The sequence below is a fragment of the Homalodisca vitripennis genome, chromosome 1 (assembly GCF_021130785.1).
Source record: "Homalodisca vitripennis isolate AUS2020 chromosome 1, UT_GWSS_2.1, whole genome shotgun sequence".
NCBI lineage: Eukaryota > Metazoa > Arthropoda > Insecta > Hemiptera > Cicadellidae > Homalodisca > Homalodisca vitripennis.
The window spans coordinates 107,108,774-107,131,843 of NC_060207.1; the positions used below are offsets into that span (position 1 = coordinate 107,108,774).

Below are 23,070 nucleotides of genomic sequence, written 5' to 3' on the forward strand. Positions count from 1 at the left end.
AAGTGCATGTCTTAGTGTTAGTGAAGTTGACAACAACATGTAGGTTGTGATTCCTGACTTAGGCGTGCCACAACGCTTTAGTAAGATTTGTTTATTTTAACCTAGTTTGTAATTATGTATTAGGTTAGTTCTTTACCTGAAGAAGAGATCAGATTGCAGATCTCGAAAACGTAGTGTTACTGTTTTTCTTGTTTCACTGAACGATGGCAAATGTCCGGAAAAATCCTGTTTCCTTCACAATGTTTTTTAGTTTTAAAACAAGACTTTTTGTTTGAACATATTTATGCATGAGCATTTGTGTAGAAAGGGGAAGAACTCAGCTTAAAAAAAAATTAATTCCCATGGTTTTCTTTTAATTGCTTAAAAAATTATATTTATAAAAAAAAATCATTGAAATGGGCGGCAGTGTAAGAAAGTTTTCAAAATAGCAGGCAGCAGTGAATGTGTTAAGATTATTAGTTCTACAATTAAAAATAACTTAAAAAGTTTTAGACTACATTTAATAATCTAGTTTAATCTGTTCATTATTTTCCCTTAGCTGTCCTCTAAGAATAGTAAAAGGTTCTTCAAAAATAACCAATTGTATTTTGTTTGTAAACACTTTTAAATTGCTGGAGAAAATTTAGGCTACTATATGCATTGCTGTTACATGTATTTAGTATTGTAATAATATGTACCTGTGTGTATTTATGTATTCCTGTACATTTATGTATAGGCTTAGGTTTGTCTTTTATGATTCTGACAAAGTCAATTGCACTATTGTATTTGATTGAAGACCCACAAAGATTATGATTTTTATGTTTGTTCAAGTAATGTTGAAAAACATATTTTTATGGATAAAATCGATCAAACAATCAAAAAAATTCACACCCATGATATAATATATAATGATAACACAGGTTTAGGTCTTTTAGTATTAAATCTGGAATTATTGATCAGATTATTTAGCTAAGGTTCATGACTGTAATATACTTTCCATAATTCCGTAGCATCAAGTTTACTTCTGAATGTCCACCATTGGTTGGGCAGACTTATGAGAACAGAATTGCTTCTCATATACATATCCAAGATGATATCATTCTGATATGAGAGGATACCCAAAAGAAACCAGAATAGAATATTTATTCTTGTTTAGTAATTTATGATGGCAAGTTTAAGTGAACAACGTGCAGCTGTGAAATTTTATTTTATACTCAGTAAGAATGCTGCTGAAACTGCTTTAATTTTGAAAACAGCTTACCAAGATGATGCTAAGGGAAAAAGTGTATGAGTGGTTTGCTCGGTTTAAAAATCGCGACATGTCGATTGATGACAACCCTTGTTGTGGATGTCGATCAACTGCCCGAATCGACAACACTATTGAGCACATTCGACAGTCAGAGATTAGCGGGTTATCTTAAAGCTCGGTTCAGCATATTTTAACGGAAGATTTGGGAATGAAAAGAGTTGCTGCTAAGTTTGTTCCTCGGGTTCTGACTGAAATCAAAAGGAACATCAAGTTGAAACATGTCGTGTTTTGAAACAATAGCATGAAGCTTACCCAGATTTTCTGCTAAAGATCGTGGTATTATTTTGGCAATACAGGCGGCACTGAACAGGCTATGATTTGCGCTATACATGCCTAGCGGCAGAAACACAAGCTTTGTCCACAGCAATTCTAGTCCGGTTTATTTTGGGTACCGCCTTATATATCTCAGCCAGTATTTGTTGTATTTTGTGGACAAGGCATTGTACTCTGTAATTGAGGTCGTCTGTTTATAGGATGGTTACTGCCACATCAATGGTACACCCACAGTGGCTGCTATAATGGGCTATGTCAATGTCACTTCCAATGATCCTGAGGCACTCAAAGTGGCTCTGCTCAAGCATGGCCCGATCTCCGTCGCCATCGACGCCTCCAACCCCACTTTCACTTTCTACGCCAATGGAATCTATAACGAGAAGAATTGCAGTGAGTGGTCCATTTCTATCTCTGTAGATTTTTGTAATTGATTGATAAAATATATTTGATTAAGAAATATAGATTAGAGTGCTAGTAAATGAAAATTTGTCTGTCTGTAACTGTTCAAAACATGAGTGGGAGAAAGACTTCATGATTACCCTGTGTAAAGCCTATCATGATTTTCATTGGTAATTTAATTAATTGTATTATTCTGCTTTATTTTCACATAAAGAATGTTTAACGTGGAGAAAGATTTTACAAAATGTTTGGATTACTTTTACTGAAATTATAGTTGAAAAATGTTTTAGTGATTTTTATTTTAATCTGGTTTTGGAATTGCTGGTATAAATCTTATATTATGTACTCACAGGTTGAACCAATCCATTATATCCATAACCATGACATATTTTGCTTGATCATGGCATTGTCAAGCGCACACTCAACTCAATAAAAAACACAGTGTAGGCCTACACAAACAAACACATGGCACAAAATAAATTAAAAGTTTGCCCAGGTGGGTTGTCAAGCTCAACTCATGTTTTTCTCCATATTTTTTAACTGTTTTAAACCTTGACAACCCACATAGGATGTATTTTTTGTCATGTGTTTATGTTTGTATTGGAAGTACAAAGGCATAATGGAACTAATAATTGATCGCCAGCGGTGTGGGTGAAACAAATTTTTGTCCATTGGTCAGCTCTAATCCTGTTCTTCCTTCACAAGCTTTTCAATCTGCATATGTACGAGGCGTGGTCAGAAAGTAAGTACTGTTACGTTCTACTTCCGCCATAGTGCTGCAATCAGTGTTCCACGCATGCGCACTAGTCTGCCTTGTTTACTGGCTATCGACTCACGCCTTTTTAGTTGTTCTACGTTGTGTTTTCAGTTTTCTCTGAATGTTTAAAATGTTTAAGGCAGTTAGTGATCCTGCCGATTGTGAGATACGTTCTGTAATAAGATTTTTGAACGCAAGGAATGTGAAATCTCAGTCGGTTTCGTCAACTTTGAGATGTTTACGGGGAAGATGTGATGAGTGAAGGAATAGTGAGAAAGTGGGTTGTAATTTTCAATAGGGGTCAAATGTGCATGACGAGAATCGGCCTTCTCTCAACCAATGACCTGGTGAGGTCAATTGATGAAAAAATCCAAGAGAACAGACATTTCACTATAACAACGCTATCTGACGACTTTAAACAAATTTCACGCACTCTTTTGTACGAAATTGTTATGGACCGCTTAGGTTATCGCAAGCTGTGTTCCCGATGGGTTCCAAAAATGGTCTTAAGGTTTTTGGCTTTCATATAGGAATGGAATTGTGTTGAAAAAAAAATGTTTTTACTTGTTTTTTTTTAAACGGTACTTACTTTCTGAACACGCCTCGTATTGAACTGCTGAGATTCGTTAGGTTAAAAGGCTGTAAGAGTAATCTATGATTTTGGAAATACAATTCTCAGCATTGTAGATGCTTTCCTCACTGTGACATCCTTTCTGCTCTTCTCCCTCTCTCACCCCCTCAAATAAGATTGATCAGTTGGTTAAGAAAATATGAAAAACAATGATGACAACTCTGTTTTTGTGTGTGCAAACCAACTTCATAAACATAGACTATGCATAACTATAATTTAAACTTATCTATGGAAGAGAGCTCCAAATTAAAAAGTATTAATTAACAGACTGTGTTAATCAGTATTTAAGTCCTTTTTTAAAGTTTGTATTCTGACTAAAGAACAACTATGAAGGTAACTAGTACACTAATTCAATGGTAACAGGAAATCTTATTTCTTATATCACTGAACGATAGCAAATGTCTGAAAATATCCTGTTACCCTTTGCGCTCGAAAGGCCACGCCAAGGTTGCAGACAGCATGCGATAGTTTTGCCATAGTTTGTCCTCGCAACTCAGATGGCCGCGCTACTTTAATGGACAGCTTTGCGGTCATATTTGTTGTTTGCCTCCCCAGATCGGAATCATTTTTCAATATCCTCTGTATTATTTGTGCCGTAATTTAAAAAATGTTAAAGAAGAAATGAAAATAATTTAAAATTTATTTTTAATGGACCTTTCTAAAAAAGATAAGCATACATTTGGGAAATTTTAACTCTTATGTATATTGTTAACAAAGATATGTAAATAAAATAGGCATGTACAGTTATATTATACTCAGACATAAACTAATTTACGTTTTTCTCAGTCTTTACCTTTTTTTAAGGAATAAAACTTTTTAAAATACACATCTATATGTAGTCAAGAATACTTAGCACATGTCTTCTAGTAAAATGTTCTAGGTTTCTATCACTTCATTGTATAGGCCCACTACACTTCATTCGTTTTATTAGCACAGTCAATATTTAGAAAAGAATTATAGACTAATTTAAAATGTACTGCTTACCTAAAAATTACTTTAAAATAAAGCTTCTCGATAAGTTTCAGCAGTCAACATTCATTATAAAACAAAGAGAATATTAGAAAACAAGAGCTATGTTTAGTGGCCAGTGGTGCTGGCCTTACAAGCTATGGACATATAATATCTTGGCCAGTACAGCTGGGACATATGAGCTGAGATTACATTTTGGCAAAAATTAATCCATGCTTCCAAAATGGTGGTGGCCAGTAGAGCCTTAAGGACAAATTATGAATACTCCTTCGAGTGAATAGGGTTAAATATTTAACCCTTTCAGGGCCAGGAGCAAATATGAGATGTTGCAAAATTTTTTCACATCTCATATTCCCTTGTGACTAGTCAAAAGTGCCAGGCTAAAATTGGCGATTTTCCAGTCTCAGATTAAAATTTACAAGTTTTCATAAAAATTAGAGAATGACCTAAAAGTTGCACCAAATTACTCGTATAGATATATATTATCAACAAAAAAATATATAGATGTAGTTTTAAGTAAATTAAAATTTGTTAAAATGTTTTAATAGATTACATAAAAAAAATTTATTTTTTTGCAAATAACTAAAAAAGGAAAAATAATTTTACCGTGAGAAGCTACTTTATTATATTATACATTTAGAAAGGAACAACCATACAACATTTTGTGTTATTTCTCTCATAAATAAATTTGTTATGACACATTTTGTATAAATACGCATAATTGTACTTCGCAACATTTTATAAGCGTTAAAGCAACTGACTCTTACATTGCAAGAAACTTAAAATAAATATTCACATTTTAGATGTACTGGTAAACAGATGATTGTAGGATCCATAAACAGTTTCAAAACAGTTAAAATCACTATTTACCAAGAAATATTTACACAATTTTATTTGAAATTTATTTTCACTTTTTCTATTTACAAATGAGCTATTTACAATTTCACTCTTGTGAGATCGCAAATTGTCAGTCATTGTAACTATTACACACAATAGTTAAGCACGTAACAACTAAAACTACTAATATTTACAACCACAAAATAAAATAATGAAGAAGAATCCAGCATACAATAATACGAATACACTAAAGCATAAAGTAACAACGAAAGATTGAGTCAGCTGATAATGTCACGTGACAATTACGAAATAAAAATGCATAGACCTCCAAAATAAAAATGATATTCATATTAATTATCTACAAATATACTAGGGAATAAAAAAAACATAAAACTTTAATCATTTGATGTCATATTTATTTAAGAAAACGGCGAATATTAAGGAGACAATATATTGCCGCCTGGTGCTTTTCGCATATGTCACCTATGGCAATATTTTGCCACCTAGCACTTTTCAGACACGATCTATGGCGGCAATATATTGCCGCCTGGCCCAGAAAGGGTTAAGTGATGAAACAGCTGTTTAACTCCCTTCTCTTGTGGTTACTGTTATAGTAAAATCATTAAAGCTCTTGACAGTATTTATTGATAGTTTTATGCTGATATTGACATTCTGTATATGCATTGTACATAAAATGTACACAACTATCATGTAATATGTTATAATGCATCTTGTTTAAATTTACATCACTTGTCGAGGATCATGGTGTAATTCACTTCAAACTCTTGTGTTATATCTATCTTATAATGTGACTGTTGTGTAATTTGCTGTTTTGAATCTTGGCAATGTGTTCTAGGAAACGACCCTGATGGTCTGGACCATGCAGTTTTGCTGGTCGGTTACGGCAAGATTGGTGAACACGATTACTGGCTTATAAAGAACTCCTGGTCCAACTACTGGGGCAATGACGGTTACGTGCTGATGGATCCAGTGGACAACAATTGCGGTGTCATGACAACCCCTACCTACGTCCTCATGTAGACATTTTAGACTTAGCGATTAGTTAAATTAACTCCCTTTGTTGGTATCTTACTTTAACTTGAATCATGTGATATGAAAGACTAATAAATATTTTTAGACAAGTGTTGTGTTAATGAAAATAGCCCTATATACTAATTGTTGAAACATGAAGTTGTAAATTAAATTGTGTAGGCTTTGTTTTGTTTTTTTTTTTTTTTAATCTCAATTAATATTCAACAATTTATGTTCACCTCATCTTGTTTGTCACTGTCCTCATTTGAGTTTATGTATATACTCTGATGCTCAATATGTGGCTGTCAGACCCAATAAGTTTCAGTATTTCATCCAAGAAATACCTAGAGAGATCAATATGAGTATATATTTTATAGGAAAACAATGTACATTCTTTGTAAAACGGAGAAAAACTATTTCAGCACTAGACCTACTTGCTTACATGTCCCCCTGGTAATTAACCGGTATTGTACCAGGTGTTTCAAAAAAAATTTTACAATTTTGAAAATTCATATAAATTTATTCAAAACAGATATAGTGCTGGCTTTTATTGTTGTTTTTAAGGAAATCATGAAAATAAAATCAAACTTCCTATTTATTGTAATCTAAATTCACATGAGGTGACTAAATTATTCATTTTTAGCCCCACTACATTTGAGGAAGTGGTAACCAAAATTATTAACTGACTTTGATGAAGTTCCAGCAAGAGCTGTAAAACATTGTGCAGCACAGTTAGCCTCATTACTGGTCAACATTATCGACAGATCCTTCAATTCTGGAGTCTTCTTACAGCTTTAAAATTTTTGAAAATTACCCAAAGCACAAAAAAGGCAGCACAGTCAAAATTAAGAACTATGGCCCAATATCAGTGCTATCAACTAACCTTCTCTGAAGTATTTTAAAAGATAGCTCTTACTAGACTCATTGCCCACTTAAAAAATAATCAGCTTCTTGAAAGAAACTAACATGGATTCATCAAGGATAGGTCTACAAGTAGTGCAGCAATCCATCTTGTAGATTATGTAATTGACCATTTGGAAGACCAAAAATATGTATCAGCCCTACTGCTGGGCTACAGCAAGACCTTTGACTGCCATCTCTTAGATTAAAAAGAAAATTAACTAAATGGCTACTTAGAGAACCACTTACAAATTGTAGAAATATTAAAAAATCAAACAAAACTTTCCTGACCCATAGATTAAATCCACTGCCAATAAATCAGGTGTGCCTCAAAGGTAAGATATTGGGCCCATTTTATTCATTCTTTACACAAATGATCTCTAATTTCATTGAAAATTACACATCTTAGGTGTGTATCGCTCTCCAAGAAGTCCATTAGAACAATCTCTGGAACTATTAGCTGGATCACTTGACAAATTTCCTAAAAATAACAGTACAATCTGCATTGTTGGTGACTTTAATATTGACAGCCTTAACAGATCCTTGGACAGAGAAAATAGCAAGCTTAGTGATGTTCTTTCTCAATTTAACTTAACTCGATGCCACCTACCTGCAACTAAGACTACACCCACAACTGCCACTTCAGTAGATATTTTATGTACTAACCTATCCTCTGATAATTTTGACATAACGATCTATGAAAACGGTCTCTCAGATCACTCCGGAAAACTTTACGCCATGCTCTGCTCAACAACTACAAAACAAACAATATTAATCAAAAGCAACCTAAGCCATGAGAAACTATCAGCTTTAAATGATCTTGGAATTCGGTCTTGGGAACATGTCTACCAATCTCAAAACTCAGAAGATGCATACTCCAACTTCATAGGGACGTTGACTACAGCTCTTAATGTTATATGTCCACCTTCAACAAAAAAGTATAATACCAGGAAACAAACTAAAACTGCCTCCAACCTTGAAGTAAAAGAGCTACAAACAGCTTTTATTCAAGCCCGTGACCGTTTTTTAACTACAAGACAAAGCTATAGCTGCACACAAAAAGAAAACCTATGATCTAAAATTAAAAAGTTTGCGTAAGGAAGCTGATCACAAATTTATTGCTGAATCAAGCAATAAAAGCAAAGCTACCTGGGAAGTCATTAATAGTGTACGAGCAACTAGAAGGGAAGATTCAGCTTCTGTCTGGAGGTTAAAAATTGCTGATTATTATGTAGATCTTTTTAGTATAGATGAACAGTTTAATTCTTATTTTACAACAATCACAGAAGAAATCCTTAAACTTAATAAGGAGACAAGTACTAATACCTTTAGCACACGCAATAACTTCCTAGGAAATGAACTTCTTTCATTTAATCTGGCATCCACTGATGAAGTGTTAAACATTATCAACTCACTAAAAACCTCCTCCTCAGGCAATGACGAGATTCCATCAAAAATGTTGGCAAGTTCTGTAAGGACGTGACTTGTCAAACTTTAATCAATAAATCCTTAGCACAGGGAGTTTTCCCCTCAAAGTTAAAATTATCAAAGGTCTATTCACTACACAACAAAGGAAATGAGCATGACATATCAAACTTCAGACCGATTTCTTTAGTTCCAACTGTGTCTAAGGTACTAGAGAAAGAAGTACTTTCAATAATATTGAACACCTTAAACACAATGACCTGATACCGAAAGGACAACATGGGTTTATCCCAGCAAAATCAACTATAACTGCTCTTACTGAACTCATTGAAAAAAATAGTAGATAATATTGACCTTGGGAACACTCACAACTATTTTTCTTGACTTAAGTAAGGCCTTTGACTCCTTGTCTCATATACTAATTCTCACTAATCAGTGCCCTTGGAATAAAAGGAACAGCTCTTAGCTGGTTCGAAAGTTACCTTACTGGGCGAGAGCAAGTAGTGGAATTAAAGCAGTGTGTGAATGGTGTTAATGAAATTTTACAGCCAAGACCACAAAATATTACAAGAGGAGTCCCACAAGGGTCAGTATTGGGCCCTGTATTGTTCATATTTTTTAAAAGCGACCTGTCTGAAAAACTTGAAGCCTATAGTCACCCCGTCATGTATGCAGATGATACTGCACTAGTTACCTGCAATAAATCAGTAGAATCACTGGAGATCAACACCTTCATTTCAGTTAGCTTAGCACAGCAATCTTGTTTAAATAATGACCTGGTGTTTAATCCATCTAAAACCAAGCTCCTTGCAGTGAGATGGCTTAACTCACGTTTCAGGACCACCTGAGTTAGAGAGAGTAGGTGAACTAAAACACCTTGGTGTGTTTTTTTTTACCAATGTCTGTCGTGGAACTGCCATATAGATAATCTTTGCTCAAAACTAAGCTGTGCCATCTTTGCCCTTAGAAGAATTAAAGCAACTGGCACACCATCCGCCTTAAGGATTGCCTATTTTGCCCTTTTTTTAATCTCACCTACGATACGGAATCAACCTATGGGGTGGCTCCTCAGTTGGTAATCTCCAGAGGGTATTGATTCTTCAAAAGCGAGCAATAAGGGTTATGGCCGGCCTCTCTCTCCTCAACAGCTGTAGAGAAGCCTTCAAAGACCTAGACATCCTTACAGTCACCTCAACCTACGTAATGGAGGTGATTATGTATGCTTCAAAACAAAATATGTTAATAAATGAAGCGGTACGTGCGTATCAAACTAGAAGAGCTCAGGCATATCATTTTCCAGCCCACAGAACTACTCTCTACACCAAAAAGCCATCATTTGCTGGAGCCAAGCTCAATAAACTTCCCAAGGACCTTAAAAGTTGCAACCCGAAGACGATGAGAAGACAACTACATGACTGGCTGGTGAATAAGTCAATCTATACCATAGAAGAATTATATTGCATCCTTGACCTTTAAATTTTGCCCTCTTGTTTAAATTTTCTTCTCTTGTGATGTAACCGATTTAGACTTTATACTATTCTATGATGTGACAAATATTCTATTCTCAATGTTCGTGAATAAAGAGTTCTCTTTCTTATGTATGCAGAAGACACTACTCTTCTCTTTAATGACGAATCACCCTAAGGACTACATAATAGCGTCAAACTAGCAAAAATCAAAACTTTGCTAGGTCATTACTGCTTGCAAAATGACCTAGTTATAAACAAAAGCAAAACAGTTTGTTTAAACTTTAGTAGGAAAATGGAAAGGTTTCAGCATTACAAGACACATTATAAGAAAATCATCAAAATTCCTAGACCTTACAATAGGCACCGATCTTAGGTGGACTAACCACATACATTCAATTCAATTCAATAATTCTTTATTGTCATTATTTAACAATTATACAAAATTGTATGACATGCGTCACTAATCCTACAGCCAATAAGTTTCGTAATGTATAAAACATTTAAAATTAAAATTTAATAAACATTTCAAATAAGTAATAATACTAGTAATAATAATAAAAATGCATCCAATAAGTAACAATAAATAACTACACATATTATACAATCTGTCATATTAACTCAATCGCATACCCTTCAGCTCCCCACATCTTTCAGCTCTGACAACGTTGGTTGCTGAGTTCCAGGAACTCGCCCACGGAATAAAATGTGTTTTCTATTAAATATTGTTTATACGCCATTTTGAATTTTGATCGATTTGTGATAGATTTGATTTTTTCTGGTAAACAATTAATAAATCTGACACCCATCTAAGATGGGAGATGGCCATGAAGCTGTAGTCTGTGTTGAGGGACTCTATCGTTTTCTCCAGCTCTTGTATTGTAACCATGGACATTCCTACCTTGCACCAACAACCACTTGAAACGACAGAACATGTTCGTCTCAAGCACGTACAGCGCAGGCAATGTCAGCAATTTGAGCTCCTTAAAGGATTCTCTACACGACTCTCGGGAAGTTAAGTTATTGATTATGCGAACAGATTGTTTTCGTAATATACATAATCTTTGAAAATACGAATTTGGACAAGTACCACACAGTGTAATTCCATAAGATATGCGTGGAAAATTGAGTCCATAGTAGGCAAATCTCAATAAGGGCTTAGGACAATGATGTGATAATTGTCTTAGCAAATATATATTAGACGAAATTCTTTTATAAATATTTTCAATATGCCTACTCCAGGACAGACAATCTATGTTGATACCAAGGAATTTAGTTGTATATGTTTCGATCAATTATTTTTCACCAATCATTACCGATGGTGATGATTTATATCAAATGCTCTGGCTATTAAATACCATGTAGGTTGATTTGGGTTCATTGGTTACGAAATTCATTTCCTGAAGATACTGAATACAGCTATTTAATTCTGTGTAGGCTGATAATTCTAATAGGGCTTTTGATTCAGCCTTGAAGGTGAGGGTTGTATTATCGCCATACTGCATAAGATTACCGGTATGTACAACATCTTTAACGTCATTTACGTATATCAAAAATAAAATAGGTCCAAGGATAGAACCTTGTGGATAAACAATCTAGACAATAAAATAAGTACTGGGATTTACATTATGAGAGGAATTAAATGGATTGGTGATCTAAATGCAACAAAGACAGTCTATTACTTAATTGTAGAGTCCTATTTTAGATATGGCCTAGTAGTCTGGGGAGGAACGACTGAAGGTAACCTACAGCAAATTCTTGTCTTTCAAAAGAGAGCCATAAGGGCATTGGCAAATCTTGGTCCAATGGACAATGCAGAGAGTAATTTAAATCCCTCAGGATCCTAACAGTCAATGCACACTATATGATGCTGTTTTACATATTGATGAGATGGAGTTACCTACAGAAAGAAGTGTACATACACACAACACCAGACATGCATCACAATACATCCTACCCTATTCATCACACAGTATTGTATGAAAAGAAACCATCCTACATCGGACATAAACTCCACATTCACAATGCTCCAATGCTCTTCCTGAGTCACTTCGATGTCTCAACGGTAACAAGCTGAAGAAGATCCTAAGAGACTGGCTTGCAGACCATTTTGTATATGACATGGCAGAATTCTTTAAGTTGGTTCAACAGTGTCAATAAGCTTTATATGGTTTTATTCAGCATGTATACTTTTTTAACTCTAGGATCACTAGGAAATCATTTTAATACCTCAATAAAAATTTTTATAAACCATGATTTTATTTAAACATTTTATATTGTTTATAATGGCAAAAGTAAAATAAAAGCTCTTCGTATTATAAAAGAATTAGATAGTAATATTATTTTCATTATTGATTACTTTTTAACTGTAAACAATTCTAAATACTAGATGCAATTACTATTTTTAACGAGTTACTTGGTGTAACTTGCTCAGTGGTGGCATAGATTCTTGCTCTAAATTCCGGTAGAGTGGCGGGCAAAGGATAACATTAATTACTGAAATCTTTGTTGTTTCCAATAAATATACAAGTTTATTCATAGTAAAGCGAATTGGTTAAAATTTGTAATTGATGGGGTTTCCGAAAGATGGGCCCATATACCTATTTTCCTTTTTCCAGAAATCATTTAAAAACATCCACCTTTTTGTTAGGAATATTCACAGGAACTTTTTCTTAGATATCTTTACTCTGTAGGCTGAGAGTAAATTCTTTTAGCATTTGCACAGCCGTTTTTTCTTGTCAGATGGCTGGCTGTTTGTTTGCACTGCTAGAGCTTGTGATGTTGTATTTTATTCTTCATTTAGTGCCTAATTTTTAAGTAACTATTATTTTTCTGTAGTTAAAATTGATTCATCTTTAAAGAAGAAGAGAAGGATTATTTACAGTGATCAAAGTTTAAAATTTCGAGATATAAAATCAAATAAAGTGTGGGGTGAACAATACCCATGTCTATAATGACGATTCATCACTTTTCTACTGTCAAATGGAAACTTATACTGGAGAAAAATTATGTTTTTGTTTATAAATAACTGCCTTAAAAATTCTAAGCAAGCCCAGATTTTTTAAAACATTAAGATTGTTGTTCCCTTGTCCGACACAACAGCTCAAGCTAATCCTTCCCCATTTGAAAAGACAATGGACACTTAACTTGATTAGGGACTGGGAATCAGCCCTGCCTAATTTTTTCCTAAAAGAATCTTTTCCTAAAAACAGAAAGTACGTTTTTTCGAAATACGCCACCTCAGGCTATATCCATATGTACTCTCCATTCAAGTATTTTCCTACCATAAACTCATTAAGAATTATAAATCTTCAACTAGTACCTATTGCAGAAGCAAAGGAGGAATATGTGAGGAGTCTCCTTCAGTTCTTGCCTCATGAAGACAGTGGCTGTATTGAGTTTATCCTAAAAGAAAAAGATTAATTCTGTTTAAACGTAGGCTACATATGTCTTGTAGAATGTTTTAATTAAAAAGTTTTATTCCTGTATACATTTAATTTTTTAAACTAATATTTCAGTTTTTTTTTATTTAAAAGGACACATAAGATTCAAATTTGTATTAATATTTTGAAAATAAAATAATGTTAATCGTCGTCATATAAAAATTACACTTAAAATCGTTGGAAAAATATATTCTCATCAATAATACCATACAGTAATTTTCCAATGAATTGTACGCACAATAAATGTTTTGCCTTGATTTTCTCGAAATAAAAAACGGCTTATGGGCCCTTATTCCGGAAACCACCTCAATTTTGACCAAATTAATGACCAAAAAGGCCTCAAAGCGAAACGAAATCAAATGCGCGGACGCATTCCAAATGTTGACTGTGGCTTATGAAGAAGCTATTTTGGACCGACGCAACGTTTATCGGTGGTACGAAACGTTCTCAGAGGACTGAGATTTGAACGACAACCAGCGTACCGGAAGCCCGAGCACACAGTTCAGACAAATCATAAGTTTACGGTTATGACCAAAGCTCATATGATCATAATATGCGGAAGCTACCGCAGGAGTCAGCTCAAAAAAGCTAAGTTAGGTCGAATGTAAAAGTTTTACTTTTTTTCGATTGCAGAGGAGGGCGTGGTTCATCATGAGTTTTTGCCACAGGGTAGAACTGCACATGGAATATTATCTGCAAGTTATGTGCAATTTGCGCGAAGCAATCCGCCAGAAACGCCCGGATTTGTGGAAGACCAAAAATTGGCTTTTGCACTACGATGACGCCTCTGCATAATGCGTTCCCAAACTTTGTATATATAAATAGTCAATCCGAACAAATTTAGAAAATACTAAACATGCTGCAGCACTATTTCTAATAGGTGGACCCTTTGCTAGATCTCACAAAAATTGTAGTCTTTTCTGTAACCGTTTTGACCTAACCCTGGACCCTACAGTCGGAAAACCAAGTAAAAAGTACCTATATTTAAATCCGGCCCTGGAAGGTACCCATTTTCTATCCCTAGCTTTCATTTACCACTCATGATCGATATCTTATAATAGTACCAAATGAATCAAAGAGTTGTGTATTATATCTAATCCAACTATCTATTCTATTGAAATGAATGTCCCTCATCTTTATTGTCAATTTCCTCATTGTAATCATTTAATATTAGCTTTCTTAATTTGGTAATATAGTATTCTTTCATAAAACATCGAACAAAATCAGTAAAGTAAATAGCAAACTCTGTAATAAAGAACTACTACTGTCTTAGAATATATATACCAAAAGATGAATATGTGTTAAATAAAGTACATATTCAAGGATACAGGGAAACAAGTAGCCAATCCATTTATGTTATATTCTGTTTTTTGAACTAAAGGGTTAAACGCTATTAATAGTTTCAGTCTGTTAGCATATAAATTGTAATTATTATTTATCAGTAAAAAAAATATTAACTTATGAAAATGTAACATTTTTGTTTAAATAATTTATTAGTTTTAAATTTATTGAAATTATGAATTCACTGTTGATATATGATTGAAGTATTCATACAATTAATCTTTTCTAAAAGTCTCTCCTCTATAACGTGTAGTAACTAGCTATCCCATTTGCCGGCATTTCCAGCGTCCATTTTGTGAACTAGTAACAGCGTTACCAGTGTACGTTACATATATAAATTTTGGTTACTTTTAAGTCAAATAGCTAATTTCACACCATGACTGAAGATAAGAAAGTGAGTAATCATCCAAGTTTATAACCACAATATGTGGACTAAATATGATTATCGGGTAAATCGTTATGGGTTCTCGTTATTGTCAAATGCCATGCTTTATGATGTTAAGTCTTGCCGACTTGGTTTTTAACGAGAATTGTCAAGTTCAGATTCTATACAACAGTATTTCTCTTTAACAATTTTAAGCCGCTGTATAAGCCATTCAGTCTAAAATAGTTTATTTTAAACTTAAATAGTTTTATATTTACCAAGAAATTTTGAGTCCCATTTGTTAGCCTAGTCTAGAACTGATAAGCATTGGCTAATTCACAAGTAAGCTTAGTTTTTATGTGATATTTTAGCCTCATAGTCTATCTTGAATATTGGTTTACTAAAACACAGATTAATTTAGAGTATCAAATAACTTATATACTATTTAATATAATCATGTTTTGTGAATCACTACTTGGAGTAAAAATAAGCCTCGATACTAATGGCTAGCCTTTGTGAAATATGTTCCACTTAATGTAACAGGCTTAGGTTTAGTCTGTAATAGGTAATCATAGGCTGTTTAGTGTTTCTATACACTAAGTAATATCTCTATCTAATGTGTTAGTAAGGGTCATTGATTTTGAAGATTTTTCATTTTATTTTCTCTGATTATGAGAGCCTATTAGTGAAATTGGCAATCTTTATTTTATTCATCATCATTTTAATGTATAAAAATATAGCTAAACTAAAATGTAATCCTACCTTGGCCTATAAAGTAAAAATTACATCCATGTCAATGGGTCAACCAATTAATTATGGCTACAGTATAATAAGCGACCACCAACACAATCGGATTATGACTATCAATTTAAGTATCGAGACTATCGAATACAACATTTGACCTATAGATATTCATAAATAATAATTGCCAGCTTTCTTTATTTAGACTAGTTACGTCATTACCAGCTGTTGTTATTTCGTTTATGTAGGAGAAGGCTATAGTGATAACTACAGTCACAATGGTAATGTATATGCAGATTGGCTCAAAATAATTTTATGGGAAGGATATGATAAGGGGACCCGGTTGTTTTATATCAAAGAATATAATCATCGATACCTAATATTCGCATCTTAAATCATAGACTATCAATTGATATACTCTAGGGAAGTTATAGCATGACCGGTGGGATGCGCGTGAGGAGTGGAGGAGTTGAGCGCGTGGGGGCACAATCTAAAGTAGGGGAGGGAATACGGTGCTACTAACCCTACTGAGAGTTTTCGGCTCCCGGCTCATAGTGGTGGCGGGAGCCGAATATTGTAGTGTTTGCCAACATTTCTAGACCCTTATGTTCTTACCACGGTGGTCTTTTATGATGAGCAATTTAGTATAGGAGACCTTGAGAATATTTGAACATTTCTAGACTCTTTTGAAGTTACGGCGACGGACTTTTATGATGGGGAATTCAATGCAGGAAATCTTGGAAATATTGGGACCGGATGTACGTGATCTTAACAATGACTATGTTCTGCCGAAATTGTGTTCATAGCTCACCCTTCTTAATGAGTTCGCAGTAGAGATACCTGGTGGTAAGAAAGGGTAGGAATTTATATTATTCTTGATCTCCAACGACAACAACAGTTCAGAATTGTAATTGTTACGCTTTGTTAGCCATTAAAATTCAAATTATCATATACTAACCGTGTAAGCTTCAAGATTTACGATAGTAGATACACTACAAAATTTTCAACTGACATAGCCTAGCTGCTAAATTAAAAATTAATATAAAACTGGTTAATTAATTTGTCAATATACACAGTAGAATAAGAAAAAACTCAGTTTTATCTACCAACTTGTATCAAGTTAATTTAATGATGTATACTTAAAATAACAATAACGCCAACTATCCACACGCAATAGTTAACATAATAAAACCCCGTTGTCGATGAAAATTATTTATTGTTCTTCGAACTACACCCAAATCAAAATTGTCCAGATTACTTTTAGTATGTTTGAGTTTTCTTACTTTGTTGGGCGTACTAAAAGAATTGCCAATTGGACTTATTTTTTTTCCTCCTTCAAAATTCGTCTCAGCGTACTTTCAGAAATTCCAGTTGCCTCTACGACACGCTGTTGAACTTTCTTCAAATTTATAAGTGTGTTGGTTTCTGCTTCCCGTTTCATAAAATGGGAAGCACTTCTCTTGCTTGACCGTGTATAACCTTTCTACCTCCAATTTTACTTTTTACATTATGATCCATCTCAAACTCTTTACTTAAAACGTAATGAGCACAACGCAATTAATTCACAAATTGTATTACAACTCGTGAATTGGCACAAGCGAATGTTTTTTGGGCGGCACGTATAGAAGACTGGAGACCGAAGTTCACAAGGCTAAATACGGCAACAGACTGAGCCGCTCCACCCCCCACCACTTTAGTTCCGTCTTTGCCTACGGCGCATCTCGAAGTCACCGGTCATACTATAAATTCTCTACTATAAAAGTATCTATATAACCCTAAGTTACAACTGTATGTTTTAAATTAAAATAGGAGTATAAGGAAACTCATAAATAAATAAGAAATGACATAAATAATAAACTAACCAGAACGAAATCAAACAGGAAAACTCATAAATAATTATGACCCATAATTCATATGGTTTATGTCATAATTATTGAATTAATAATAATTATTATTGTGATATATATAATAATACGATTACGTGAAAGTGATTGCAGCTGTTAATATAGATTAAGTTAATTGTTAAAATAATTAATCGGTACTTTGGGATTATACCGACCACACTAGTATGAAGAACACAAAAATATAAATTTATAGAAACAAACATGATAGAACGAAAAAAAAAAAACTCTTTAATTACAAACTTACAACATCAATTGTTAATGGGATCAGATTCCGCTATATACCCCCAACGCTTAAACTTTTTCAATGAACTTAGAACGTTATAAAATGATGTAGTTGAGTAACAGAACTAACATTCCATCAATCAATAAGCATTTCCAGGTATTGTGATCGGTATTGTTGCCGCTGTTATCTTATCTTTCTCGAGAATCCCGATTACGGCAGGCCGTGCGGCATCACATGATTATTTAAGTTTTTTTGCACAGTATATAATTGCCTTTCCATTACAATTCAATTTATATTTCTGATCAGCCCCTCTAGAATTTGATATTTTACTGATAGGTACTATCTCGAGGGATGTTTTTCTTTTGTTGACATCAGCGCAGGGCACTGCCGAAGCCTGCGCTGATGGCCGGAGGCACTCGCATTTTGGGTGGCGGAGTGTGATAAAGAATAAAAACAAGTTTTGTGTGTTTTTTTCAATAAAGAGTTAAGTTTTTGTTTGGTAAAGTTTGTTTTTGTTGAATTTTTGTGTTTGGAGAAATGTAGAGGTAAAACACGGCGACAACAAAGCGACGCACCAGTTGAACGGGCGGTGAGACACTGCAATCACGTTATCTACTAGACCGCTCGACTTTGACCTCTGTCTGAGGATGGGGAGGGGTTTGCGATAAGACAATTCTGTTTGATATTGATGAAATATTGTTCTACGCTAATCTAGTATAGTAATCAGTAGAAGCAAAATGTCAAAATGTTGAGATTGGAAAAAATGTTGGCATAAGTGTATAATATCCCAGGGGGATTACTTTGAAGGGGACAAAATAGATATTCATGAATAAATAAATAATTTTTGAAAATACACAAAATTCGCAATACTTTTTGAACACACCTCGTGTGTATATATATATAGTGAAAATCTTGTTATGTTAACTTCTTCATTTCTGAAGTGCTGATGTGATTGAAGGGAATCCCAAAACATTACACAGCAAATTTATACCAGGCTTTCGAGGTTTGTTGGGTCTTGGGACAGGATCATCTGTTGGAAATTCAATCCAAATAGTTCTTGCCTACTGCAATACATATTTTATTTTGAAGTTGAAAGAACCAAATTTCAATGCATTGAGCCCATATTTATATTTTATCAGTCATTATAATGAACAATCTTAACGTTCTTTACTAAAACTTTAAAGCTAGTGATATTTTAAGGTTTTAAAATACATTTTTCTTCTTTAAGAGTATAGGAAAAATTTGATCAAGTGAAAAAGTAAAAATATTCCGAATACTCTTGTTAATTTGTTTCATAAATATCACTCAAATTATGTTTACAATATCAATAGATGTTAAATTTGTGTAGACACGGTCATAATTTAAACGTTATTAAAATCACTTATCTTAAGTTAGATTTAAATCACAATTATACATGTTTTCAGTTATCTTAATTTTTTTAACAAGTTTCTATTTTTTTTCTCAGGCGGGAGAAACAGAACACATCAACCTTAAGGTAATGGGCCAGGATAATGCGATTGTCCAATTTAAAATCAAGAAACACACACCATTACGGAAGCTAATGAATGCCTACTGTGATCGTGCTGTAAGTATTTAGCAGGTTTAAATATGATAGTATTAACTCAGTCTTAACTCCCTGGGGCGTTGTCTCACGGACTCACTAGTGATCTGACATAACCAATCAGTAAAATCGTTTGTCAACGAAGAACTAATACTTTATGGAATATTGAAATGTGTAAAATTATGAGTTGTTTCTGTAGAGTAAGGAATTGTTGTAGTTTAGTTGGTTTTCCACGTCTTCACTGTCACTCAGTTATGATTTGATGTATTGAAGTTTTTATTCAGTTTAATGTCTCATTCAAAAAGGTATTATTTCACAGTATAAAAGAAAGAGATTGATACAAACCAAATATAGAACCATTAATCGTGAAATATTTATAAACTTTAATAATATATTAATATACGGTGATCTTCAAACAAACAAAATGTAGGTAGTCTTAAAACAGGGTCCCCACACAATTGTGAAACCGGGAATGCGCAGTGAATTTCGTTTACTGTGAAAAAACTTTAAATAAGCCGTGAATTTAATCTACAAAGCTTGAAAAGCTCCACAACTTGTGATTAAATGAATCAACATGTGTCAAGCCATGACTCTTGTAAGCGATCTCTTGGTTCATACGTAAGCGAGAATCGCGCAAGCCTAATTGCGACTCGTGGCAATCTGACGGCGCTATTTACTACTGTGTCAGATTAAATGGAGCGGTTTACTCGAGTGAGCGTTAGCTGGTCAATTGCTGCGTTTATGAGCGATATCGTAAACAACCGCCACTACTACTAGATCATACTTGACAGCAGCGTTTCGAAGTCCCGGGTAATAGTAGTGTTTGGGAAAGCACTGAACTGTTCACACTGGCTACTAGTTTTCACAGACGATCGGCGAACCTCGTGGGCGTGCAAATTTTCTCGAATATGGATCTCAGTGGATTTGGTTGGAGAGGATTCCATAGATGTTCAATTATGTATAAACATTAGCCTCCTTTTTGTACACTATAATGTAAATATTTTACAGTTTTTTTTATGTGCAATATTACATTTGACTATTTAACATAGGTGGACTAACCACTAAATTAAAACTTATAAATTAATTTTTATTAGATTGTTTTTGTCACTAATCAAATAGATCACCTTAGAAAAATATATCCCTATAATATATCCTATATAAAAGTAGATGCTTTTTGAGTGAAGTAGTCAAATTAGACTATGAACACTGAAATAATATGTATCTGATATATACCCTCTTCTGTTTGAAAATCTTTATTAAAGCTCCATCATTAGTACAGGTATAAGTCTATATTCGCATGTCATCCCATACATTACCTGACGAAAAGGTGCAATAAATCAATATTACAAGTTATTGGTTTCTTGTCAGTGTGAAATATTCCAGATTGTTTCCTGACTGCCATAAACTAATACGCTTACGCATTACTGCACATTCGCGAATTGTAGTGTACACAGTAAAAGAAAATACATATATGTCTGTATGCTGTTACAACAGCTATTCCTGTGGTACTGATATAACTTGGTGGTTTTTTTCCATTAAAAGTTTGTGGTAGATTTTAACAAAGCTGGACTGAAAGAACACGTCATGATTTGTTCCTGAAAAAGCAAATGCTATCAAACAAATCTCAAGGTCACACTTTGGAAAATTTTTCTGTTACTTTTGCTATGGAGTTATTTTATATTTGTATCTAAGTATTTTAAATCCTATTGAGTTTCCTCAACGACATCTCAGTGGGACATGGATATCTAGGGATATCTCACTCATGTCTTTACCTATTAAGAGGCCATGGGAATTTCTTCAACGACGTCTTGGTGGGTTGTGATACCTTGGATTATGTGGGGAAGAGCCCTGGACACTACCATGCGCTAACCATAAAAAATTGCTGTCCTGAGAGTAAAGGGCTGCACATGATTCTATTGATTGCTACTTTTAAGATTGAAGTATTTTTGGGAAAGTAGAGACAATTAAAGATTGTTATAGACTTAAAATAGTTATAACTTGGTAGCAAGCTTGTAAATAATGTAACAAACATCATAATTATCATTTATTTTTATTAAGGGAAATGTTGCTTAGTGTTGAGACACTGGTATCAAGAGCAAATTAAAAAATCAAGCCATTGCAAAATTGTGATAGACAATTTTAATGTTTCAGGGCTTGGCAATGGCGGCGGTGAGATTCCGATTTGACGGTCAAGCTATCAATGAGAGTGACACTCCCCTAACCCTGGAGATGGAAGAGGGGGATACTATCGAAGTCTACCAACAACAGACCGGGGGCCACCATTGGCCAACAGTGCCTGCACTCTAACACAAAAACCTGTGAATTATTGTAATATACATTAATATAGACTTGAAACATACTATGGTCTCGTGAATTCCTTTCAAGTTATCAAGACCATAAATACATGTTCTTTTTAATATTAAATTTTGTTCGATGACAACTTGTACACATACTGCTGTTCTGTATGCATATTAAATTGGTTAAATATACAAATAAAAAACATTGTAACTAATAAATGTAATACTTGAACGTTTCAGTTTGTATTCATTTATTGCTCAGAAGTATTAAAGAGGATTTTTGGTATGGTTTGTCTTTAAATCATTCCTAAGTTAGTTGCTTTAATTGACCGCTGATTGTTGTTTTGATATTGTGTCCCTTAATGTAATTTTCAAATATTTTCCACCTAAACAAAAGTTATTGAAATGTAAATGTTTGATGACTAGATTATGTAATGTGCTTAAATAAAATTGTATTGTATTTTAAAATCTCATTTGTATAATTGTGGGAAGTCGTATGAACTTAAATGGTCAAGTTGAAAATGTGTGGATAGCCCTGTAATAGCTATTTACAGTTATGTCAATATGTTTTAGTTTAAATAAATAATTTTTTTGTATCAATATGAGTTTTATTCCACAATTGATGTCAGGTGTATTAATTAAATTCATGGATGGTTATAATAAAAATTTGAAATGAAGAAATGCAAAATCAAGTGCATTGCCTGAAGAAATCTTAGTAGGGGCCACTATTGAGATTGAACCACCAGAAAACCTGGCAGTATATGGGTTAATGAACTCAATTAAATTGCTGGTAAGTGATTAATGTAATGATTCAGAAAACATTGATTGCACTTTACAATCACATTATAATACAATGAAGTAGAAATATGTCTTATGAAAGAATTAATATCAATAATTGATATATTATAAATATACTTTGTCATTTGAGTATTTTACAATCTTCATCCAATCAAAGTCAAAATACAGCAATACCGTTTTTGGAGCAATTATTACTGTAGGAATAACATAATAATGTGTAAAGTCGAGCGGAGTATGGAATAAATTAAATCCAGTGTTGGTACTAAAATAAATTAATTGAATAATGAACCAGGCTCTGTACCTGTGGAACTTAGGCTATCAGAAAATTGCATTTGAATAAATAATAATTTTACTAATAAATATAATCATACTAACAATCATCATAGCTTAACCCGAAGAAATATGATAAATGGTTCTTTAC

General features: G+C 33.7%; 2 protein-coding genes across 2 annotated transcripts in view; both read left to right on the forward strand.

The window, feature by feature from the left end:
• LOC124368790 (digestive cysteine proteinase 1) overlaps positions 1-6,296 on the forward strand; it is a 58,389-nt gene extending 52,093 nt beyond the window's left edge. Inside the window, exons 10-11 of the mRNA XM_046826167.1 lie at positions 1,762-1,951; positions 6,011-6,296. Coding sequence (XP_046682123.1) covers positions 1,762-1,951; positions 6,011-6,195 — 375 coding nt within the window. The 3' untranslated portion in view covers positions 6,196-6,296. The remainder of the gene's footprint in view (positions 1-1,761; positions 1,952-6,010) is intronic.
• Positions 6,297-14,931: 8,635 nt separating this feature from the next.
• On the forward strand, positions 14,932-22,451 carry LOC124368797 (small ubiquitin-related modifier 3). Its single transcript, XM_046826180.1, has 3 exons — positions 14,932-15,155; positions 19,459-19,578; positions 21,706-22,451. The coding sequence occupies exons 1-3, from the start codon at positions 15,138-15,140 to the stop codon at positions 21,859-21,861; spliced, it is 294 nt and encodes a 97-aa protein (XP_046682136.1). The 5' UTR covers positions 14,932-15,137; the 3' UTR covers positions 21,862-22,451.
• The last annotated feature ends 619 nt before the right edge of the window (positions 22,452-23,070 follow it).